This window comes from Rhinatrema bivittatum, unplaced genomic scaffold (assembly GCF_901001135.1).
Source record: "Rhinatrema bivittatum unplaced genomic scaffold, aRhiBiv1.1, whole genome shotgun sequence".
In the NCBI taxonomy this organism is placed as follows: Eukaryota; Metazoa; Chordata; class Amphibia; order Gymnophiona; family Rhinatrematidae; genus Rhinatrema; species Rhinatrema bivittatum.
In genome coordinates, this window is record NW_021820642.1 from 75,103 (window position 1) to 101,441 (window position 26,339).

Here is a 26,339-nt window from a genome sequence, read left to right on the forward strand (position 1 = left end):
CCCCTTAACAGAACACATTGGGGTATGCATGTTGATGAGCCTATTAGTTATTACTCCGGAATACTAAAAGTAAAATGTGCGGCCAAGCCGCACATTTTACTCTCAGAAATTAACGCCTGCCCAAGGTAGATCTGAGCAACCTGGGAAACGTCGGGGACTCGAGGCTGCACTAGCAGGGAGGGAGAGGCAGTGGCTCTGCTACTCACAGGGCAGGTCGGCGTACTTAGGATCGGCTATGGTGCAGCAGAGAGGAAGCAAATCTATCTCCTGCATATTCGTTGTGGCTATCCTGAAATCCTGAGCTGTTAATGGCTCTCAAGGTCCAGAGCTGGCCATCCGTGCTGCATTCGGAACAGCTAGCTCTAAAAGGTTAACCTCTGACTTGGAAGCAGAGAAGCCTGGGTGTTTTACTTCCTGTTTTTCAATCAACTCTGGCCAGCTTTAGTCAGGCCTATGTGAGTCAGCTGGCAATCTAGCCTAACCCTGCAGAATTTTACCTGTCCATATTGCTGTAGACTATGCTGGTTGCTATTACCTCCAATGTATGTTATTTATTTATTTATTTAAACTCTTTTCTATACCGACGTTAAGCTAGAAGCCGTCACAACAGTTAACAATAAGGCACTTAAAATAAGAACATAAGAAATTTCCATGCTGGCTCAGACCAAGGGTCCATCAAGCCCAGCATCCTGTTTCCAACAGAGGCCAAACCAGGCCACAAGAACCTGGCAATTACCCAAACACCAAGAAGATCCCATGCTACTGATGCAATCAATAGCAGTGGCTATTCCCTAAGTAAACCTGATCAATAGCTGTTAATGGACTCCTCCAAGAACTTATGCAAACCTTTTTTGAACCCAGCTACACTAACGGCACTAACCACATCCTCTGGCAACAAATTCCAGAGCTTTATTGTGCATTGAGTGAAAAAGAATTTTCTCCGATTAGTCTTAAATGTGTTACTTGCTAACTTCATGGAATGCCCCCTAATCCTATTTTTCGAAAGTGTAAATAACAGAGTCACATCTACTCGTTCAAGACCTCTCATGATCTTAAACACCTCTATCATATCCCCCTCAGCCGCCTCTTCTCCAAGCTGAACAGCCCTAACCTCTTCAGCTTTTCCTCATAGGTGAGCTGTTCCATCCCCTTTATCATTTTGGTTGCCCTTCTCTGTACCTTCTCCATCGCAACTATATCTTTGAGATGCGGTGACCAGAATTGTACACAGTATTCAAGGTGTGGTCTCACCATGGAGAGATAGAGTTGCTTAACTGTTATTTTAACATCTAGACAGGTGCCTGTAAGGTACGGTACAGAGTTTCATAATAGCTAAAAGATGCTAGGTGAGGTTGTGTGTTTAGGTTTATCAGGTCGGTTCAAAATTATTAATAATCTATTTGTTATCTGTTATTGCTTAAAAGTAAAAACACTCATTATGAGTAGGTGTGTTGTGTCAAAGCACAAACTCATCGCTTTCTACAATTCTTTGGATTCTATTCTCCGTTCTCTTTGTGGTATGCTTGTTTAAATAGCCATGTTTTTAGGCTCTTTTTGAATAGTTTGATGTCTTTTTGCAGTCTGATTTCTGATGGCATGGTGTTCCATAATGTAGGCCCTGCTAATGATAGGGCTCTATCCATTACTTGAGTTAGTCTTGCAGTTTTAACGGAGGGAATAGTTAGTAATGCCTTGTTTGCGGATCTCAGGTTCCTGTTGGGGACGTGTACTTTCAGTGCAGTGTTTAGCCATTCTGTTTTTTCGATATGGATTAATTTATGTATGGATAGTAAGACTCTGTTTATTTGTTTTGCTTGTTAATAAAGTTTGGAATTGAAGAAGCAGCCTCCTCTGTCTTTGAGTAAAGGCAAGTTAAGTTTATCTGTTTAAGCTGTGTACAGGAATAACTGTCGCAGATCCATATTCAGAAAAAAACAAACCTCACTAGCAGAATACCTCACCTCAGTCTCAAATGCAAAAAAAGAGAGAGACCTTACCAAATACAGAATAAGTGATCCCAGTCTAGAAACAAAAAAAAGATGCAGATAAAAACTGAAGTGGAAACCCCATGAAGCCAGACATGGAAGGCAATGCAACGTTGGAGAAATTCAAACAGAAATGCATTTCTTCTTGTGCTGGACAAAATACAAAGGGGTCAATATTCAAAACTGGCCAGGTAAGTAACTTAGCCGGTTAGCACTTATCTGGCTAAGTTACGATGTATATTCAGAGCACGGCTATGCCGCTGAATACACGTGTATAACTGAGCGCTAACGTTTTAGATGTATAAGGGACTCGAACAGCTAAGTGGTGGTGGTCGCCGAACGTAGGCGCATATTCAGTGACCGCTACTTAGCCGCGTAAGTCACACTTATCTGGCTAAATAGCCCTGAACAGGCTTTGAATATTGACCTCACAGAGATCAGAGATGCACATTTTGCAAAGTTAACAGAGAAAATCCAAGACTTTGCACAAACATTGAGAGGAAAACCTCGGCATAATCCTAGGGGATAGAGGAGAAGCAGCAGCTATGGCAGCGAAATATTTGGTATCCCGACACCAGGCCTGAAATGAAATCTGACCAGGGACAATGCAGACCAGCACTGGAACCTGCAACCTGTCCCTGATGCTATCCTTCTGTAACCTATAACTTTATCTGAGTATAAGTATTATTTTATTCTTGTTTTCCTTTTTTTACTTCCCCTTTATATTTTAATCATTGTGCATGTGAAGCTGTCTGAATCCCAGAGGGCTTGCCTTGAGGATTCTCCCTCCGACCCCAGGATTCATTAGAGGGGGGTAGGCATCCTCTCTCACCCCCGACGTCAGAGGGTGTGCAGAGGGAAATCATCTCCCCTTCCTCCTGGAATCGCCAGAGGGTGCGGGGCATGGGACCAGATCTTCCCTCCTCTGTTGGCTTCTTGCACATACCTGGGACCTCGCCATATTTGACCTTAAAGACTCCGAGTTTAGAGAACCCAACTCTGGGCCTGCAGGAGGGCACGCAGGATATCCAGGTCCTAAAAACTGCCTTCCCTTTTCAAGCCTAGCTGTCTCTTTCTTCCATTAATGCTGAGCAGGCGGTGGGCGGTGGGCGCTAGGTCAGAGGGTGAGGCCCGAACCAAGAGGAAGATCCCGGATTTCTGCTGCAGCTAATTCTCCACTTCCTGCCTCAGATCTGGTGCTGGCCATTAGAATAAGTCAATCAGAGGTATAAGAGAGGGAAACACTTTCTTGTCTCCTGCATGGACCAAGATAAAGGAGAGAGAGAGAGAGCGCGAGTGAGGGGAGGGGAGTGAGCAAGAAACTATGTGTGTGTTTGTGAAAGACAGAAAAAAATATCTGTATGTGTTGACAGGCAAAGATAGGAAAGAGCAAGAGAGAGTGTGCGGGGGCAGTGGGAGAAGAGAGAAAAGTGTGTGTGTGTGTGTGTGAGTGAGAGAAGAGAGATAGTGAGAAGAGCAAGAATACGAAGGGAGCAAAAGCGGAGAATAAGGGTAGGGAAGACAGAGGGCCAAGCAAGGAGAGAGACCAAGAAAGTGGGGGATTGAGAGGGGACAGGGAGAGGAGAGAGCGAGAACTGGGAGGTAAAGTGATAGGGGAGAGCATGAGTGTGCGTAGGAGGTAGGGAGAGAGGGAAGAGTAAGAGAGTGAGGGAGGAGAGAAGGGAGAGTAAGCATGGGAAGAAAAGGGTTAAAAGTGGGGAGAAGAAAGAGCAAGGCTTGGGGAGAAAAGGGGAATGGGAGAGGGGGAAGGGTGAAGAGAATAGGAAGAAGGAGTGAGGAAAATGAGAGCAAGAAGTAGGGGAGAGAAAAGATGGGGAATGCGGAGGAGGACTTGAACGAGGACCAGGGATTGCAGAAAATGGAGGAGAGGGCCCTCGTTTGTGGGGAAGGGGGAGGGATATGGGAGATACTTTAATTTAGTATTTTTATCCCACCTTTCATGGCTGCTTCGCCACTTCATGGCAGATTTCGTAATCAATGCTTAGGCCCGAACAGAAGCATTGTGGCGGGTCAAAATAGTAGATGAAGACAAAGACTTTCTTATTTTTAACTCGGCAATTATTTACATCCTGTGTCCATGGCTGGATTAGAGGCATTACGTTATGGGTAAGGAATTCAGCCTTAGGTTTTACATCCAGTGAGCAGACGTAGATTCATTTCAGTCTGCGGGCCTTGTAGTGTGACATATGCAGGTTTTTAATGGGACTTGATGGTGTTGATGAGGAGAATCTGTTACCCTACACAGTGCTAGTCTGGTGGGTAAAGACATTAATGTTTGGGTACTTGCCAGGCACTTGCAGCCTGGATTGGCCTCTGTTGGAGACAGGATGCTGGGCTGGATGGACCCTCGGTCTGACCCAGTAAGGCATGCTCTTATGTTCTTTAGTTGGCATCGGAATTCCATATAATCTTTGATTTCATGTAGGCATGGATTCTGGTGCTGCTCCTGTGAAGAGTCTGGTTCTAGGTTCATTTAATCAAAGAGTTTTTTTTTTATGGAGAGGTCGGTGGCAAATTGTTGTTTAAGGCTGGCATGAAGATTCTTCTCTGGGCGATATCTTTTTACTTTCACAGATAGGTTATGTGGGGCCAATGCTCCGTCTGGATCCTGAATGGAGGATTAGGACTTTGAAGTTGATGCATATGTGATCTGGGCAGCCAGTGCAGGGAGATTAGGACGGGAGAGACATGTTCCCATTTTCTGCTGTGTGTACACGTTCTGAGGGCCGCATTTTGGATTGTCTGAAGTTTATTTGTGGTCTTTTTTTTTTTTTTTTGTAGTCCTGTGCAGATGGCATTGCAATAATCTCAGTGCATGAATACCACTGCTTGCCTGTCTGTTTTGAGTTCATTTGTTTGTAGAAACGGGCACTACTAGTTCACCAGAGGCACCAGAATGCTTTCTTGGTCACTGATGCTTTCTGACGTCAGCGCAGAATGTAAGATGGCTGCTAGGCGCTTTAACTCATGTTGCAGACATAGGGTGATATCATCAGGGGGAGGGGATGATATCATGAGGTCGCACTGCATTTCTGATCCGTATCATCTCCATTTTCTCTCCTTAAGAAGCTGGCTTCTTGCCCATCCACATTGATATTTTCAGGCGGTAGTGAACCTTGGAAAATACCATCTGTATGGCTGGTACTACTGCAGCTCATTCCCTGCTAAGATAGCACCTGCTCTGTGTCATTTCTGACTCAGTTTATGGATTACTACCACCAGACTCTGCACTACCTGGGAACTCCAAGCATGTTAGGCAAGACATTGCTACTCCCCCTATATGCATAGCATTTGCTTACTTAATTATCTTGATAATATCATTTGCATGCGTAGTACGCCTATGCCGTGAACTGCTGAATTGAACGAAGAATAGTAGCCTCGGTCAGACATCTGTGAGCCTCGGTCAGACATCTGTGGTCCCGAAACCCTGGGATGGAACGCATTAGGCTAGGGACTTACTGGAAGAGCTTTGGCTAGGGGAAGTCTATTTCTGCTCAGGAAAGCTGGGCCTTGCAGATAAGCAGAAACAATGACAAGCCGCAGCTGGACGAGCACAAGCCCTGGTACAGGATGTCATCCCAGAAAGGCACGGGGTAGTTAAGATCAGCCACCTTATCAAGATTTTCCTTCTTTTGCTTTTGTGCTCTCACATGCACCCTTGATCTGAGCAATCTATGAAAGGGATAGGAAGAGACAGCCTCCTCGGGCTTCAGCCAGGACTGGGAATTCATGAAGGCAACAGCCTATATGCCCTAAGGAGCTCCCAATTGTTGTTTGAAGGGACGTGAAACACTTTTTTTTTTAATCTATCTATACTTTATGATTTTTTTTCTTTCTTGTTAAATTGTTATAGTTTGTTTCTTTACCTATCCTTACGATATGTTGCCCTTTGCTATCACATTGTTATAACTTACCGTAGTAGGATAATAAATTTGCTCCTATGCAATATCTACAAGCAGTTTTAGGCCTGCAGTTTATTACAACAGGGTTGTGGGTGGTTTTTCCTAAGTGTCTAATGCTGGCATAAGGATTTGAGTGTCATTGTCTGTTTTGTCTGATAGAATCACAAGGGTTGGGAAACACATATTGAATAGGATGGGTGATAGTAGAGAACCATGGGGTAGGCATTTTAGAGTCCAAGGACTGAAGGTTTTTCTGTTCCAGGTTATTTCTTAGGTTCTGCTGGGGAGGAAGAATTCAAGCCGGTTTTCACTTTTTCCCCTGATACCTGTGTTAGTTAGTCTGCTCAGCATGATTTGGTGATCAACTGTCTTAAATAAAGCCGTATTTATTTATTTTAAAAGTTTTGTATACCGTCGTTCACAGTGCATCACAACGGTTTACATAGAAGAAACATAAAAACAACATGTACATCATAAAACTTCTAGTACGCATGTTTCTAATATCAAAATAAAATACAGAGGCAAAAAGTAAAATAAAAGTAAAGTAAAAATAAAAAAATATGGCGCTCATCTTTAGAACGAACTGGCAAAACCACTGAGGAAGGCTTTAAACTAGGATCATCAGAAATGGATGAGAAAAGCTCTGAGATAAGGAAAACATTAAACGCTTGAACAGAAATGAGAAAAAAGGGCAACATCTAGAAAACTATGAAAGACTAATGCCCGTAGTATGTGAAATAAAGTCCCGGATCTAAAGGCAGTCATGGAAGAGGGTGACCTTGATGTAGTGGTTGTCATGAAGACTTGGTCCATGGGGTATAGTTATACATAAATTCAACACTTACAAATGAAGAATCTCAAATCACTTAAATCTATTAATGATATTTTGTCCTTTCAAAAGGGAATTAGTATCAGATTTATATGTGCTCAGTGGTTTGGCTCTTGCCCACCAAGGGCTACAACCAACTTTGTGGTAAAAAGCACTTTTCTTTACCTCATTTACTATTCCCCAATTATATATATTTTTAAGAACTTTTAAAATGCATATTTTTCCACTTATCTTAATACTTGTTCCATGAAATTATCAACACCATCGTGTCCCTCTTATTGTGACTCCAACTTGCACCTCGGTGTACTCGCACTTAACCAAAGAACAAATTCGTGCTGTTTATCTTTTTTTGTTTTTCTTTTTTGCGACGTTAAAAAAAACCTCTCCGAACTCCCAACATTGCAATGTTTCGGCGGCTAGTATCGCCTGCTTCAGGGGATTCAACCTATCGATAAAAAGCACAACGCACGCCATAGTACTTTACCTCCAAAGCATTATAATGTTGAATTACATTTTTGGCATCATGAAATACGGGACTTACTTATTTTCTCGGCCGCTCCCGGCTCAACCCTGCAGCACAGAAACAAATGGCGCTCCTCGCTCTAACTTTCTCTACCGGCAGTGCCTCTTTTAAACAGCCCGCTTACTTTAGCGTTGCACCAATCAAATCTCTCATTTCATATATACTGTCCAGTCCACTTCTTTGTTCAATCCTGCGGGATGCATCGTTTGTAATTTAAAAATCCACTTCTTTCTGAAGCAACCTCAAATCCAGATTACCACCTCACTCATTCCTGTTGAGGGCCTCTAACACCGTACATTTCAAGTTTGCAAACACAGGGCCCTTCTCTATACAATGTTGTACAATTGGGGCTTCCTGTTTCATACACTTCAAAGCACTTTTGTGTTCTATTAGACGGGTTTTTAGGCTCCTCACAGTCTTTCCAATGTATAACAGTTCACACGGGCACCAAATCACATAGGTTACTGCATGAGTGGTACAGGTCGTTCTTATCTTGGGTGTATAGAACTTTAACATGGGGTATGGTTATTCCAGGCTGCAGCCTACTCAGCAAGGACAGGGTAGGAAGAAAGTTAAGAGGTATGGCACCATATATAAAAAAGAATATTAAAACAACAGAACTGTAAGGCTCATGAGGCAAGGAGGAGGCTCTGAGGGTTAATCTAGAAAGAGGGAATGGAGCATCCATAAGTGTTACTATAATATACAGACCTTATTCACAGGCAGAAGACATAGACAGAGATTTAAGGGAGGATATTCACAAAGTTGCTATGAAATGAGAGGTGCTATTGCTAGGTGAATTCAATTTGCTGGATGTTGATTGCAACATCCCAGCTGCAGTATTTGCTGGAAGCAGGGAGATCCTAGATTTTCCACAGGGAGAACTGTTCCATCAGCTGGTAACAGAAACCATATGGGAGGTGGTGATACTGGACCCGGTGCTTACCAATTGAGTGTTTTTAATAGGGATGAGCAATCGCGAGAAACTAAATGGGAAATGAGATGAAATTTCCTATTTCATTTCGGATCGTTTGCAAAATGGAACAAGTTAAACTCTGACAACATTTTGTCAGAGTCTCATTTCATTTTGAAATCCCATTAAAAAAAAAAAATGTTGCCGGTCGGGCCTAGGCCTAGGGAGAAGGCCAAGACCGAAAGCAGGGGGTCCCAGCCTACGCCCGAGCATGACTTCAATGCCTCGGCCTAGGCTTAGACCTAAAGCCTGGGCCTCGCCTAAGCATAGGTCACGACCGGATGAAGAGGCCGCGGCCTACATCCAAGCGTAATGCTGGGATCTAAGCCTGAGCCCTGGCCCAATGCTGGGGCCCATACCTGGGAACGTTTGATTTCCAGTCACCCTGAGATTACTGTGAATGTGTGTGTGGGGGGGGGGGGGGGGGGGGGCAGGGGCGAGGGACCAGATGTGCACAATACTCATACACATACACACACATTAACACTCATATGTTCACAATTACGTTCCACCCACATGCTCATTCTTGCATGCTCTCATTCCTCATTCTCTGACACATTCTCACATGCTCACTTACAGCTTTACCCCTCTCACACACATGCTCACTCACTCACTTCTCTCTCTTACACACACACACACAGCCACTCACCCTCACACCCATATTCATTCACATGTTCACTTTTCTTCCTCCTACACAAACACACACTCTCACGGACATGTTCTTTCCCCTCCCCTTGATATACATCCTCCTCCATGCACATACGCAGCATCAGATTTCGTAAGCATTGGGGGGATCATTGGGAAATTTCCCTGGCCTGGATCTTTGCTTGGGTCTCAGCCTAGGCCCTGGCATACTTGGAAACTCTCTGGATTTGACCCAGAGGCTCTTGAATTCTAATGGAATTGCTGGATCTCCGGGCCAACAGCTGTAATCTCCAGGTGCCCTGCTGCTGCTTTGCTAGTGCATATGTATTTGTATATATATATATGTGTATTTATATATATATATAAATACACACACACACACACAAATGCCCCCTCACATATATATACAAATATATATGCACTAGCAAAGCAGCAGCAGGGCACCCGGAGATTACAGCTGTTGGCCCGGAGATCCAGCAATTCCATTAGAATTCAAGAGCCTCTGGGTCAAATCCAGAGAGTTTCCAAGTATGCCAGGGCCTAGGCTGAGACCCAAGCAAAGATCCAGGCCAGGGAAATTTCCCAATGATCCCCCCAATGCTTACGAAATCTGATGCTGCATCCTGGCCTGGTCCCAATACTGGGGTCTTGGCTTGGACCCAGGCCTGATGCTGTGACTCAGCCAGGAGGCTGGGTCCCAATGCCAGGGCCTTGAACAAGACCCAGACCTGAGGCCATGGCCTAAGCCAGGGCCCGGCACTGAGGCCAGGTCCCAATGCTGGGGCCTCAGCCCAGATCCAGGCCCGATGCCGGGCCTTGACCCAGAGGCTAGGTTCTGATGTCTGAACCTCGGCCTAGGCCAGAGCCTGGATCCAGGCCCAACACCACTGCCCGGTCTGGAAGCTAGGCCCCGATGCTGGGGCCTCAGCCCAGACTCAGGCCCAAGCCCGACACCAGAGCCCAGCCTGGAGGTTGGGTCCTTACACCTGGGCCTTGGCCCAGGGACAGGCCCAGGCCTGGAGTCCAGGCCTCGGAGCGCCTTTTCTGCATCTTTTTCTTTTTCCTCTTCTTTGCCAAATAACACCATCTGTTGGGGGTCGGTGAACCAGAGTTAATTAACTCCGGCACATCCTCCCCAGCGGAGGGCACCATTTTGATATATCCTGATACATTCAGCCCTGTTGCTTACATATACGTAAAACCTTTTGGTCTGATTGCATATGTAGCCAAGCACTACTTTGCTGTCAATGTAAATCTTAACTGTGTCTGGTTGAATGTACATTTAACTCAATAACAGCTCCATTATGTCTATTGCAAATATTGCCCCACATAAATCAAGTTGTAGTATGGTGTGGTTAAACTGAAGTGCTAATTTAGTTTTGTCAGCGATAAACCCTATGTCGGACATGCCTTCCGCATCTAGCACCTTCAAATAGGCTACTGCAGCTATAGCCTTTACAGAAGCATCTGAAAAAAGACAGAGCTCTCTGCAATGAGCTCAGTGAGAAATATAGAAGTACACACACGTGGAATGCAGAGCTGCTCGAGAGTTTATAGGCAATTTTAACATGAGTCCCATTCTCGTTTCTTCTCTCGGGATAATGGGATGTCCCATTCTCATGACTCTCATAAAAGTTCTCTTGATAAAGACTTACCTTTGCATGGTGACTGGAACCACAAATCCCAATGGATTGTGTAGGCTGTTCACTGTACACAAAATGCCATGGTGGGTATACAGTTTTTCTTGACTTGAGAAATGGAATGTGAATATGTCTCCTTTTAGATCCCAATTTAGCCAAAGTCTACATTGGCCTGGTAGCGTGATTTGCTTCCATTAACATTGTGTTCTCTTTAACAAGTCAATGACTTCTTCCTCTATTAAGTGGGGACTTTAATCTATCGTCCACTTAACAGTCCCTTTGTACCAACTGTCTGGCTTCGGTGTAATACTCCTTCTCTCCTTCCTGTGCTGTTCCCCCTGAGTTCGTAGTTGGCCACTGCAGGTAATTTACTGTTACTAAGACATGCAGTCGCATGCTGCACACGGCAGTCTTATTGTCGATGTCATTGTCATGCTATCACAGGAATCTTAGGTAGTTTCTGTAATCTTCATGAAAGATGAAACAGTACCTGTTGGATATTGGCCATGACGGTGATAGATTCTTTCCTGAAACAGATTAAAACCACTCATCTGGAATGGCTCTAAAGGTGTGGGGTCCCTTAATGTTAAGGGGCTTAATTCTCTTAATAAGAGGCAATTACTACAACAAGACATGCAACGCCAGCATGTGGATATAGCCTTGGTTCAGGAAACACACGTGCGCAAGTGTCATGAAAAGCTGTTGCAATTTAAGGGATACCCCCATTATTACTTTGCCGCTAGTACAAAAAACTCCAGCTATGCAGGGGTAGGCATAATCATCGCCCAACGAGTGACCTTTACTTACCAGTCTCATTTTGCGGACCCGTTGGGCCGCTACCAACTACTGAAAATACAAATTGATGGGAAAGTGCTCACTATCGTAAATTTATATGCTCCAAATATAGACCAGAGCACATTCTTGCGCTCTTTAGTTGATGTACTCACTACTTTCGCAGAAGGTCACATAATATGGGGTGGGGACCATAATCTAGTACGCAACCCTAGGATAGACACGTCTAATTATAGAAACGCAGGGGGCTGGAAAACTACGTCAGAACTCTCTATCCTTAAGCGTAATTGGGGTATAGTAGATATTTGGCAGCAGCGTCATCCCACCTCTAGGACCTACACGTTATACTTGAACCCTCACAACACTTACTCTAGGATTGACTTTTTACTGATTGATAAAGGTATACAAAATCAGGTCACAGATGTGGGCATTGGGGATATTACCTGGTCAGGGAGGAGTGTTTGGGAGTGAGTTTGGGGTGTGGTTTGGTTGGACTACCCATTATATCATCAAAAAGTGATGGGGGCCATTAATTGTGATATCATCAAAAGCAGCCACGATCATTTCTGATGATGTCAGACGGGTGTGGTCTGAGGCAGGCTGGGTGGTTTGAAGGTTCTCTGTCAAAGTGAACTCCAGCCTCGAAAGCTCATGCCTCAATAAACTGGTTAGCCGATAAGGTGGCACCTGCCTCTCGTCATTTTTGCTACACCAGACTAACACAGCTATCCCTTTGAATATCTGAAGGTTCATCTATGTACTTCTCTCAGCAGAGGACACTGTGTCCCATCTAGGCTTCAGCTTCCATTGGCCCCACCCTCCTTCCAGCAGCAGCAGCCCAGAAGGCTCATGTACATGCTTCTTTCAGCAGCCCCAGCAGAGGACTTTAGAGGACACTGTGAACCATCTAGGCTTACCTTCCACAGCACTAGCTCCCACATCCCCCGCCCTCTTTCTGGCAGCAGAGGATCAGAAGGCATACATCAAAACACCAAATTCCCATACATTTCCAACAAGAGATTTAATTATTTAATACAATAACAGGGAATAAGTTCAAAACAAAGAGTCAATAAGGTGTGCCACGAGGTAGTTATAAGTAAATTATTTGTAGTCTCCGGAGGATCATTGGCAATTTCAGCATCCCTACACCCTTAGCAATTTAAAATCACTAATAACTGATCAAAATTAAGATGCATACAGTAAGCCAGCAGCAAGAGTGAGCTACCCAGTCTTTTGCAATGAGTGCCACAGGTATGAGTAATTACCAGTTGGTGAGAGGCTGCATGCGTGCACTCAGCGCAAAGAGCTCCTAAGCCTTCGGAGAACACGTCTGATCTCTACAGGCTAGAGTGGCTGGGGCTCGAGCTGGGGCGGGGCAGGCTGTGCCGAGGCTGGGAGGGAAGGGTTCAGTCCGGGTGGGGAAGCCAGGCTGTGTTGGGGCTGCTGAGAGGGAGGGGCGAGGGGCAGGCTGTGCTGGGGCTGGAAGGCAACAAATAGGATCCTCCAGGAAATTTCCATGGGTGACTGTGCTGCTGCTGGGGCTAAGGGGTGGGAGGAGGCAGGTTGTGCTCTTTCTGGGGCTGAGTGGGGGGGAGGGAGGGGGGCCGTGATGAGGTTGAGTAGGCTGTATTGGGACTCTGGGCAGCTGTGCTGAGGTTAGGGGCCACCGGGGGAAGTGCCACGGGTGTCAGCTAGTAAGTTCATACTCTGAAAGATGACAAAGACCTTCTCAAGAAACTACAAAAAGAAAATTGCCTTATTTCAGTTCACAACAAAAGTGACATTTCACAGTTCAAAGTCTGTAACATACATGTCTTACCTTGATATAGAGTTTATATATTGTTTAAAAATAACGTGATGGGGGAAAGATGGCATGTACTGAGCAGCAGTGGCTGAGAGGTATCCTTTGAGTCGAGTCTCAATTCTACTTTTCCTTCATTCTTAGAGGCAAGATGGCTTGCAAGAGGAAGGAAGAGGCTTTTTTTGTTTTTCTTCAGGCCATTCGATGCCGATTTCTGGGCTCATTGACTCTTTTCTGGCACCCACCACACTCCATTCCTCCCGGGCACCTATTGAAGAGACTCCAGATGAGGAGACAGCGATGTGATCTTCCAGCCACGAGGTCACCCCTTCATGCCAAGGTTTCATCGTCCCCACCCCCACTGCAATTTTTCTCCAGCCGGGCGAGGCAAACGCCTCCCCCTTTGGGCTTGCAGAGATCTCATTTAAAGAACTTTGGGGGGGGGGGGGGGTTTGGGACAGAGGCCTGTGCTGCAGAGCAGCAGCATCCAAGCACGACAGTGGAGGACGGTGCGACGGGTGGAAAGCAGGGGGGTAGAGAGAACCTGCAGGACAGAATCTCAAAACCGTTTCCAGGAGAGTTTCAAGCGTAGATGTCTGGTGAAAGTGGCAGTCACGAGAAGCAACATCCTTGGATGGACCTTGGTAGGATTTTGTTTCATGTGCAGAATATTTTTCGAGGGCTGTGTCTCTCCGTTGTGCCATTTTTCCAAGGATGCAGTTTTAAAATGTGAGGACCAAGGTCAACCGTCGGATGAAGATTCAGTTCAACTAAAACAATGCTTTGATAACATTTTCTTGCTTCAAAGTTTAAATGCTGTCCTAATTAAGGACAATATGTCCCTTGGGAATCAATGAAAATAACATCAGATATAAACATTTACATTCTATTCATTTTCCTAAGGCTAGAATGACTCCATCAGCTACTAAGAAAGTATTACGCAGAGGTTTTAAAAATGTCTCCTCTTATTAGAGTTTATTATGTTCCATCGGAGATGTTCAGGGGGAACAATAGGAAGGGGCAATGGAGGCTCTTACTGCAGTGGATAGTTTGGACATCTCAGCTATTTGAGAAACCAGAAAAGGAGAAAACATCTAGAGGGACACTGATTGCCTCATTTGTCTTAGAAATAGACAGATTTCATGATGTTTTTCTTTAAATATCAATCTTCTCTCGCTTTGGTCATACAATAAATGTATTTTCTGATCTTTCAAAGAGTACTCAGGTTACAAGGAAGAAATCCTGGAGCTCTGTATACAAATTCTGAGCATTGATGCAACCGTTAAATTTCCCTGAAGTGTAGTGCAATTTTTCAGGGAAATAAGTATGTTTTTTAATGACTCTGAACAATTGAAGAGTCTTCTCTCTGGTAAAATGTCTCTGTCCAAAGGCCCTTCCAGTTAATGAGCTATATTGTGTCCTAAGAAGATGAGGTATCCATTTTGGATGGATGTCTAATTAGATATATATAGTACTGTTCCGTCTGTGTGTAAGAGATCTCCACCCCCCCATCCATCTCATGGTTTTGAGATCAGAACATGATTACTTTTTTTTCTTATGGCTAATTTATTTTTCCTGGATGTTGTATAAATGGTGTCCTTGAATTGATATCCTAATGTGTAATTTTAAATTGCAAATTAAAAAAAAAAAAAAGAATAGTTTTCAATAAAAAAACAATTTTTTGTATAGTCAGTGCCGTAACTCCTTATGAAAATTTGCCACATAACTGGTGCAGAATCTTCAAAAATCTGCCACAGGAAACCAAAGTCGCTGTCTGTTACTCTTCTTTCTTCCACTTTTTGGCATCCTCTCTTTATATGTTGAGTTTTGACATGCTTAATTTTTTCGTTAAATGTCTGGTCTGTCTACTGCTGGAGTGGGTCCATAAACAAGATCACCAGGGCCTAGAGCAGCATTCGTTTTGTTACCTTCACCTGAAGATCTGGCACTATCACTACCACTATCATTAGTCCTGGTGCTTAGGATAAATGTGAGCAGCTTGGTATCCTGGGGATCATGCAGCCAGTACTGATTTCTCAGTACTTTCATTGTACTAAAGGCAGCCTTCCTTCTGGAGTTCACAGGGTGTAATGCTTATTGACCACATCACAAGGTGTGCTTGGAGATTCTTCACAATCAAGCCAGTAGCGTGCACTATAACTGGGAAAATCTCTGTACTTTTCTGCCACATTTTCCTGGTCTCTGATTACATCTCTTGGTACTTAAGGATCTTTGCTTTATCCGTACGATCCATAGAATAGTCATTGGGTATTGATACCTCTATCAGCAATGCTGGTTCTTGTGTTCTTCTCCTCCACTATTATATCTGGTTTTCTAGCATCAATCTTCTTGTTGGTGGGAATAGGAATATCCCAACTGATTCCAACTTCTTTGCTCTTTTCTATTGCATTAGGGTTGTGCTCCCAGTGTGTGTCTGGTATGTCAATACTATGATGATTTCAATAATTACTGTACGCCATGGCACCCTGCTTTGCCTTTTTTGTATACAGGCCTTCTGACTTCCAGCAATGAGATGTGTAAACTTTTCTACCTCTGCAAAATCTGCATTACATTACATTAGTCTGTTTTACATCTTTTCTATGCTGGCTGTGAACTATCTTGTCCGCTATTCACTATCCTGTGCTGTAGCTATCAGTCTCTCAGCTATGGACTTTGCCTCTCTTTAACCATTGCTGTGTTAAATCTTGATTCATGTGGGGTTTCTGGAGGAGCTCTCTACACTTCCCACTGTATTTGAGCTTCTGCCAATTATCCTTCCTTGTTTGCTGACCTGATTCTTTAAAGTGTTCTCTTCTCTTGGTTTGCTAATTCCTGAGCTGCTTTTCCCTGTGTGCTGTGGATTTTTAGTCATTCCCCCAGAATGTTTGTCTGAGTTTCAGGCCCGAGACTGATGATGCTTGCTCGCTTTCATACTTCAGCACTATTTCAGCATTTGGGTCCGTTGATGCCATTAAGTATGGCTGAAGGCCTATTACGGTAGCTCTATAGGTGTAATCAGTTTCAATAATACCCATCCCACCTTCAGCTGTAGGAATGCACAATCTCGGCCTGCACGGGTTCTTATAGATTACCTGATGGGTGTGGAGGAGCTTCCTTGTTTTTATATTCAATTCTTCTAGATGTTTATGGAGCAGGTCTAATATTCCAAAACTATATGATAAAGCAGGGATTGCAAGCTGGTTAACAGCTTGTATCTTATTTTGTGCTCTGCTGATTTTTCTCTCAGTACTCGATACCAAATTTTTCCACTTTCTTCTACTCCTAGATATTTATATTCACCTTGCTGCTCCATTTCCTTTATATTGCAATGTTTTCAGGTTTGCTTAATTTTCCATTTCTTCAGCTGGTCCTTATGGCTTTATACAGCATCAGCTGTTCTTTTGCTCTGTATGCTCCCCTTTTGTTATCTTTCTGTTCTGTTGCCAGCTTTTTATTGGAATCAATGTCATCATATATTCTATCTGCATCAATTGCATTGAAAAGCTTGAAGATTGTAGGCAGGCAAGCTATTAGTTTTTGGAGATATTATCTGTCTCTCTCTTTGGAAGAAGAAATGTTCTTTCTGTTATTAGCCATTGTGGTTTTCATTCTGGCTGTCTGATCGTTTTTTGCAGTTAGCCAGATCTGGGCAGAGAGAAGTCAAACATTTGAGCCAGAAGTTGTGCAATCCATCAGGGCCAGGGTATTTTTGATTTGGGGCTCATTTTAACCTGGCTTCCAGCTCAGTTGTCGTAACTTCAGGCCATGTCACATGTTTGCCTTTTCTATACTTGCCTGTATACTGGGCAGCCATTCTGCTTTTCTGATATGCACTGCAAGATCTTTATACAAATTTCTTCAAAAACATTCTGCTTTTTCTTTTATTGGTGGTGTTTTAACTGTACTAATGCTCTTTCCCAATTCCCTGTAGAACTGTTTAGGTTTTCGTCTAAAAGTTTTATTTTGGTAGCTGTCCTGTCTGTTAGATCTTTGCAGCTTTTGTATTTCTGCTGTTATTTTCATTTATCCGTCTAGTGTGGATTCTCTTGTGACTTGTAAGGCATGCCTTTCTACCAAAGCTCTAACCACACTCAGTACAAACACATTGGTTTCACAGCAGTATGGATTTTCTGGTGCCTTGTAAGATCTACCCTTAACAGGAAACTTTTACCACAGACTGTACATGCAAAAGGCTTTATTCCTGCATGTCTTCTCTGGTGCCTTATGAGGCTCAACTTTTCTATGAAGCTATCACCACACTGAGTACATACAAATGGTTTAACTCCTGCATGTCTTCTCTGGTGCCTTGTGAGATCTGCCCTTACTGTGAAGGATTTACCACAGTCCGTACAAATAAATGGTTTTATTCCTGTGTGTCTTCTCTGGTGCTGTATGAGACCCCCCTTTTCCATAAAACCATTACCACATTCAGTACATATAAATGGTTTCTCACCTGTGTGTATTCTCTGGTGAATTGTGCAGTAAGACTTTGAATGGAAGAACTTTCCACACTCAGGACATGTAAATAATTTATCTCCAGTATGGCTTTTCTGGTGATTTCTGAAATATGACTTTGACCTAAAGCTCTTACCACACTCAGTACAAACAAATGGTTTCTCACCTGTGTGTATTATTTGGTGCTTTGTAAGGCCAGTCTTTAAACGGAAACCCTTACCACACTCAGTGCACAAAAATGGTTTCTCTGCAGTGTGGATTTTTTGATGCCTTACAAGTTCTTCTTTTCTCATAAAACTTTTACCACATTCAGGACACATAAATGGTTTTATACCTGCATGGATTCTCTGATGCCTTGTGAGATTAGACTTCAAACTATAGCTCTTATCACACTCTATACATGTAAATGGTTTCTCTCCTGTGTGGCTTCTCTGATGTGTTGTGAGTTGAGAGTTGACACTGAAGCTCTTACCACATTCAGAGCATATAAATGGATTCACTGTGTGGCTTCTCTGGTGGCTTGTGAAGTTTGCCTTCCTTTTGAATCTTTTACCACATTTGCTACATGCAAATGGTTTCTCTTGTGTGTGGATTCTTTGATGGCTTCTTAAGTATGTCCGCAAACTGAAGCTCTTACCACAATCAGTGCATGTAAATGGTTTCTCTGAAGCGTGCGTCCTCTGGTGTTTTATCAGATATTTGTTGAAACAGAAGCTCTTACCACAATCAGTACATATAAATTCTCTCTTTCGTTTGTGGTTTATCTGGTGCTTTGTGAGAAGGGATTTCCAATGGAAGCTCATACCACATTCAGTACATGTAAATGGTTTTTTTCCTGTGTGGATTCTCTGGTGTCTTACGAGATATGCCTTCCAAGAAAATCTCTTACCACACTCAGTACATGCAAACGGTTTCATGCCCGTGCTGATTTTCTGGTGATGTGAGATGTCTGTCTTCTTAATGAAGCATTTTTCAGTTTTAACATAAGGTAATTGTTTCTCAAACAGCATGATTTTTGGGTGTTTTCTGAAGACTTTTTTCCAATAGCCATTTTTAGTGCATTTATTGTGTGAATATGGTCTCTCGCCTTGGAAATTTTGGTGTCTTGAGTAGTTTGTTTTCTGAATTAAGTTTTTGTCAGCAGCAATATATGAGCACATTCTTTCATTAGTGTGGCTTTTCTCCTTTTCTGTGAGGTTTGCTGTAGAAATAAAACCTATACCAGATTCTGTACTTGCACACCAATTCTTTCCTTCATTGATTTTCTGATGTTGCGATAGTTCTCTCTTCTTACTGAAAACTTTCCCACAGTCAGAACATGTTAAAGGTGCCTTTCCTGTGGTGGTTTTCTCTTGACCCTGTTTTCTCTCCTGGCTGAAAGTTTTCCCATAGTCTGTAGCTGGTATCTTTTCTGAGGGAGATCTCAACGGTGATTTCAGAGTTACAGGATCCCTGAGACGTATCTGACATACTTCACACAGACATCTTTGACCTGGTGTCTGGCTTTTCTGGTTTTCCCCTGTATGTATGATACTTCTGGCACTTTGCGCACACAGAGCTGAGTCTCCTGTTGAATTTCTTTGTTTCCTTGCTGTGATGGATTGATTCCAGCACTTTTCCCCCCACTCAGAACAGGAAGAAGTATCCTCTTTGTCTCTTTCTGATAACCACTTGTTCCCTTCTGGATTCTCACTCAGCTCCCAGTGATGAGTCGTCGTATGACTGTGTCTGGGATCATCCTTTCCTACATAAAAAGTAAACGAATTATTGTAAGAGAAGGAAAGTTTAATGAGTTCAGTAATACATTTGCATTTGTTTTTTTCCTGTTCTGTTTTTGCTGTTCTCCTGAAGAAGAAGAAGAAATATAAAATGTTTAAAAAGCCCCTGCCATAAAATTGCCCTGTAACACTGTGTCATGTCCTGTTGCATGTGAAGGAAAAGATTTGTGCAACTTTCTATGGTCTCTGGTGATTTTGGAGAACAATTTGCAAAGCCATTTATGTGGATAGACAGCAATGTAGGCAGGTAAATTGTCCATCTTTAAAATGACCTTCCTCAATGTTGCTAAAAGTGCTCCACAACGCCCGTAGTTTTAATCACATTTACAGGAGGCATTTGCAGGGATATGTTTAGGTTGAGGAAGGAAAAGAATGAGGAAAGATTGCTTTTTCACGCTATACTATATGTACAATGTACTGCAGACATTGTCCCGGTGTGGATACTATGAACATTTCCCCCATGTTAAATAAATCTGAAAGGAAAAATTGCAAAGGTTAAAAGTTGCATGAGGCAGGAAATTGTTTAAAAATATCAGCTTGGAAGTCCAGATAAAATGTATTTCATGCATTAAAAATAGTCGAAGAAAGACAAAACAACTGCCAGCATAGTTCAAAGATGATGTGAAAAGGGCAGTTAAATACAAAAGGGCATCATCAAAAAAATGGAAAGCAGACCCAAAGGATGATGATAGCCAAGAGCATAAACAGAAGGAAAGACAGGCCAAGAGAGAATCTGAGAAGTTTGCCACAGAGCCCAGGCCAGGGCCTTACCCTCGAGCAGGGACAGGATGTAGGTTGTTTTGGTGAGGCTGTCCGGAAATAGTGCCGCCTGAAGACAAAAGTGCATATTGCACTGGTTGAGGAACCCGCAGCACTGCCGGGGATCACCCGCATAGTGGGGAAGAGCCAGCAGGGAGATGACCAGTCAGGGTGGTGAAGCCATCCCCGAGGCACTCAGGGCGGGTGAAGACGTAGAACCCGCTGAGGTGACCTAGTCCAGGCGGGCGTTAAGACGTTCCATGTAGGCAGCAAGCAACTCTAGGACCTTCTGTTGCTCTAGTATCTTTTGTGCTAGTCCAGGTGCTGAAGCCTCCACCGGATCCATGGCCTTGGCTTACTGCTACGATCGTGGATCCCTGGGCCGAGGGGGCGTTGGCACCACCTGTGAGGAGAAGCCCCACAGGTCCCCACAGTCGGCTGGCGATTCCGGGGAGAGCCTGAGACCCCGTTGGGGCTTCACCACTACCAAACCTCATTCCCCACAGGTTGAGCCCTTGGGTACCGGGGCCGGCTGGAGTTACGTGGGGGTCTGAGGTGCGGTGAGTCTAGGAGTCCGTAGTCCAAGCGTGGGTCAGGGCAGGCGGCAAATCTTGAGGTCAGTGGCCCAGGCAAGGTTCAAGGGTCCAAGCAAGGATACAACAGGTCAGGAACAAGAACCAGAACATGATCCTCCAAACTGGAGCAGGAGCCAGGAAGTCAAGGCAAGGTCTGGAAGCAGGCCTTGCCTAGATATAGGCCGAGGTCAGGGGGTGGAGCTGGGGCACATCCCAGCGGTGTCCCTTTAAATGGAAATGAGTGGCACGTGCGCGCGCCTAAGGCTGCCAGGGAGCAGAGGAAGCCGGACGGCCCCGGCGGCGGAAGCTCGGTGCGGGGCAGGACATATCCGCCACGGCCCGCAGCTGCCACCAGCGTCCGGGGGCCCAGCTGCGGGCCTTCGTGGCCGGTTCTCATAACACCCAACAAGAAAATGAAACCCTTAAATCTGCCCAGGAGCACATGAAAATGGAGAATTAGTCTTTGGAACAAAGGATCGAAACCTAGTTCCTCCTTTACAAGGTGGCTCAACTGGACAAAAGGAAGAAGGCCCTGATCTTCTATGTGTGTGTTATATTGTATATATGTGGAATGGAGGAGTAGCGAAACCAGGGTTCAAATCCTGCTGTCGCTCCTTGTGACCTTGGGCAACTCACTTTACCCTCTGTTGCAATCTAATCTACAAAATTAGATTGAAAGCCCTGTGGGGATAGGGAAATACCTCTGGTACCAAAAAGTAGAATATAAAAAAAAATAAATGGTATGCTGCCAACATCTGTGGAGTGGCAGCCTAGAATTGCTTTTAAATAAAACAAATAAATAACAATATGTGGACCTGCTGAAAAAATGGGTTGTGCTGATGTCTCACAAACCTCCGGACAATTGATCATCCTATTTGGGCACCGACTCTTACCAAGATCATCTGGAAAACCGGAATAAGAATGTCTTTTCTAACATGCCCCGAAGAATTCACCTAACTTGCAAAGACATTATTACCCCTTCAGGAGTGGTGATTAAATAACGGCTATCTAATGTTCCGGAGGCCAGATGGCATATAATAGAGGCTGAGATGAAAAAGATGCTTTGGCTTGGCCATAAGAGTGTCATCCAATAGCGCTTGGGCCTCACCTGTTGTACTAGTGCCTAAACCGTATAATAGCATCCGATTCCGTATAGACTTCAAGAAAGTCAGTGAGGCCTTGAAGCTAGGTACCTATACAATGCCCCACATGGGATAAGTCATTGAGCACCTGGGCACAGCCCAGTTCATCTCCATACTAGATCTGATCATGGGATAATGGCAAGTTCTCCTTACTCCAGGCATGAAAAAGACAACAACTTTCTCTACTCCGGGGTGGGGTGGGGACATTTCCAGTCCCAGTCTTGCCATTTAAGAACATAAGAAAATGCCATGCTGGGTCAGACCAAGGGTCCATCAAGCCCAGCATCCTGTTTCCCACAGAGGCCATAACCAGGCCACAAGAACCTGGCAATTACCCAAACACTAAGAAGATCCCATGCTACTGATGCAATTAATAGCAGTGGCTATTCCCTAAGTAAAATTGATTAATAGCCATTAATGGACTTCTCCTCCAAGAACTTATCCAAACCTTTTTTGAACCCAGCTACACTAACTGCACTACCACATCCTCTGGCAACAAATTCCAGAGCTTTATTGTGCATTGAGTGAAAAAGAATTTTCTCCGATTAGTCTTAAATGTGCGCCCGAGAGCGAAAGGTGAAGGAGTCGAGATACCTTCTCCCTGTCCAGCAGCTGTCCGAGTCCGGGGGCGAGCTTTTCCTGCCTGCCCAGACGGTAATCTCCAGCTGCTGCGAGTGGTGATGTCGAGGGGCAGATCTAGAGGCGGAACCCGGAAGTGGTCCTCTTAAGCGAGCCGCTTGCTGTGCGCAGCAGACGCCGGCGCGCGGCTTGCCGGGCTTTGCCTGGCTTCGCATGGATTCCTTTGCAATACCTTCTCGACTGGATTGACTTATTTCTTAAAAGGTACTTTTTTTTTGCAAATTATTTCGGCTCCTCCAGAATGTTATCTTTGCATGGATGGTTAATTTGACTGCGTAGTTTGAGCTGAAGCGGCGTTGTCTCCACTGTCTAAGTTGAATAAAAGATAAGAAAAATAACTATGCCTCCAAAATGAAAAGGGAAGGTGAGGGTTTTCTCCTTCCTCCCATTACCTTGACCTATACCGCAGGAGATTAGCCGCTTTATGATCTCCCCTGCATTAAGGAATGTAGGCACCAAGGAATCTGATGTGCCAGGCAGTCAGGGAGGACAGCCTGTGCCGGCAGAGGAGACCTCCCTAAGTCTGAATATCAGAGTACCACCAGCGCAGAGAGCCTGTGAGAGAAGTCTTGAGGAAGCTCCTATGGGGGGTCATCACTTCTAGCCCTGAGGCGGGAATTCTTGAAACCCGCAATAATGGACTGGGAGAAAAAGGAGCTATTGGTATTGCTGGTTTGATTCCAGTGAGTGGAGCAGGGGGACTGGAGTCATTGATTTCCCCAAGTGGGAAAGAGGATCAGCTAACCAGAGGTATATCCCCAGGACCCCTCACTCGCCCTGCAGTAGTAACACTAGACATTTTGTGGGAAATGATGGCTGGGATGTTATCAAACATTAAAGGGTTGGAAGGTAAAGTAGATGTGTTAAGGACTGGGAATCAACAAGACTTTTTTCAGACACAAAAGATTCTGTTGATAGAATTAAAGGTCTTGAAGATTGTGAGAAGAAAAATCAGGAATTTCATGCTGCTGTGGTTAAGGAGAGGGAGATTTTATCTAGATGAATAGAATCCCTCGAAAATAACGCCAAGCGATTCAATTTAAGATTTTTTAACTTCCCCAGAATAGTTGGGGGAAGTACCATTAATTACCCTTAAAAAGTTTCTATCAGAAATCCTTGGCTTTAGTCTTAAATGTGCTACTTGCTAACTTCATGGAATGCCCCCTAGTCCTTCTATTATTCGAAAGTGTAAATAACAGATTCACATTTACTCGTTCAAGACCTCTCATGATCTTAAAGACCTCTATCATATCCCCACTCAGCCGTCTCTTCTCCAAGCTGAACAGCCCTAACCTCTTCAGCCTTTCCTCATAGGGGAGCTGTTCCATCCCCTTTATCATTTTGGTTGCCCTTCTCTGTACCTTCTCCATCGCAACTATATCTTTTTTGAGATGCGGTGACCAGAATTGTACACAGTATTCAAGGTGCAGTCTCACCATGGAGCGATATAGAGGCATTATGGCATTTTTTGTTTTATTCACCATTCCCTTACTAATAATTCCTAACATTCTGTTTGCTTTTTTGACTGCTGCAGCACACTGAGCCAACGATTTTAAAGTATGATCCACTATGATGCTTAGATCTCTTTCCTGGGCGGTAGCTTCTAATATGGAACCTAACATCATGTAACTACAGCAAGGGTTATTTTTCCCTATATGCAACACCTTGCATTTGTCCACATTAAATTTCATCTGCCATTTGGATGCCCAATCTTCCAGTCTTGCAAGGTCCTCCTGTAATGTATCACAATCCGCTTGTGATTTAACTACTCTGAATAATTTTGTATCATCCGCAAATTTGATGACCTCACTCGTCGTATTCCTTTCCAGATCATTTATAAATATATTGAAAAGCACCGGTCCAAGTACAGATCCCTGAGGCACTCCACTGTTTACCCCTTTCCACTGAGAAAATGGACAATTTAATCCTACTCTCTGTTTCCTGTCTTTTAGCCAGTTTGTAATCCACGAAAGGACATCGCCTCCTATCCCATGACTTTTAGTTTTCTTAGAAGCCGCTCATAAGGGACTTTGTCAAACGCCTTCTGAAAATCCAAATACACTACATCTATCGGTTCACCTTTATCCACGTTTATTAACCTCCTTCAAAAAAATGAAGCAGATTTGTGAGGCAAGACTTCCCTTGGGTAAAGCCATGCTGACTTTGTTCCATTAAACCATGTCTTTCTATATGCTCTATGATTTTGATCTTGAGAATAGTTTCCACTATTTTTCCTGGCACTGAAGTCAGGCTCACTGGTCTATAGTTACCCGGATCGCCCCTGGATCCCTTTTTAAATATTGGGGTTACATTAGCTATCCTCCAGTCTTCAGGTACAATGGATGATTTTAATGATAGGTTACAAATTTTAACTAATAGATCAGAAATTTCATTTTTGAGTTCCTTCAGTACCCTAGAATGCATACCATCCGGTCCAGGTGATTTGCTACTCTTTAGTTTGTCAATCTGGCCTACTACATCTTCCAGGTTCACAGTGATTTTGTTCAGTTTGTCTACTCATCACCCCTGAAAACCATCTCCGGAATTGGTATCTCCCCAAAATCCTCATTAGTAAACACGGAAGCAAAGAATTAATTTAGTCTTTCTGCAATGGCCTTATCTTCCCTAAGAGCCTCTTTAACCCCTCGGTCATCTAATGGTCCAACCGACTCCCTCACAGGTTTCTTGCCTCTATGGATATGGATAGCTATGGTTCTACCAGGATATCCCAAACCCCTGGCTCTTACTTTCTTTTCAGTCAAAAAATGCACTTGTCATGGAACTTCACCGGGCTGCTCTGAAATTAACTCAAGGAGCTACCCACCTGACCCCTAATAGGGCAAAGGCCACATCTTCCAGTCCTTACACTTCAGGGTCTCAAGACCATCAGTTCAAAAGCATTCATCTGTACGATGATTGTGCTGGCCTCCATCATCGTACAGGCCCTAGCCGCTGCAGGGGAACTCCATACAAGACAAAATCTGACTCACTTATCAAGGTGTATTACATTTCCTCAGCTAGTTCACATTAGCTAATGGCATTACATTGACTCTACTGCACGGGATGCCTTCTCTTGAGCCAGCCGCTAGGATTTCTGGAGGGCTAGAAAGCTGACTCTGACCTTTGGCCTAGACCTGAACCCACTGGTTCTGTACCAAGATTTCTGACCCAGCTTCACCTGCCCAGGTCCATAAATCCCCCCCCTCCCCCCCCAAACCTATAAGGCTCATGCCTAAGGTGCAAACTAACCATGAAGATGACGCCAAATCCATTCCCTGCGAGAGATAACTAAGAAAAGCTCAAGTTCTTTCTAATTTCCCTTTGAGAGAGGAAAAGTAGCCTTGCAACACTGGACTTATGGATATCACCCTGAGAGGAGTGCAAATTGAATGAGATGCATATGGGTCTGAGCCCAAGGTAATGCATTTAGATCCATTGTCCTGGAGCCTAGGGCCTGCAGAACAGACTGTGCTCCTAGTGGACATGGAAATAAAGCAATCTAGACACTGGGAGTAAGGCCCTGAGCTCTTGAAGCTCAAGGCCAGCAGACCTCTTGCATATTTGCATATAAGAGGGCTTCTCTTTGCTCCAGAGACTTGGAAAAACTAATTGCTGTTTGAGATAATCATTGGCCAGTCTAGGAATTCCACACATGCGTAACTCTGGTTGCAGCTAAACGGCTTTCCTGTTCTGACTCAGCCATGATTAGTCAGATGTCTCTCCATGAATAGGGAGGCCTTTATTACCCCTTGATCACAAAGGGAGGGCCAGTAAGGGATCCAGATAACTCATCTGAGAAATATCTTGTAGTAATCCCTAGAGAAGAAAGGGGGGAATGCCCCTGCGTATGCATGTGGTGAACCACTTAAGAAGAGGTCTG

The 26,339-nt window shown here is 44.1% G+C and overlaps 1 protein-coding gene across 1 annotated transcript in view; it reads right to left on the minus strand.

Annotated features, from left to right (window-relative positions):
* Positions 1–12,312: 12,312 nt before the first annotated feature.
* LOC115081799 (oocyte zinc finger protein XlCOF6-like) overlaps positions 12,313–26,339 on the minus strand; it is a 33,263-nt gene continuing 19,236 nt past the window's right edge. Inside the window, exon 4 of the mRNA XM_029586172.1 lies at positions 12,313–19,310. Coding sequence (XP_029442032.1) covers positions 17,203–19,310 — 2,108 coding nt within the window. The 3' untranslated portion in view covers positions 12,313–17,202. The remainder of the gene's footprint in view (positions 19,311–26,339) is intronic.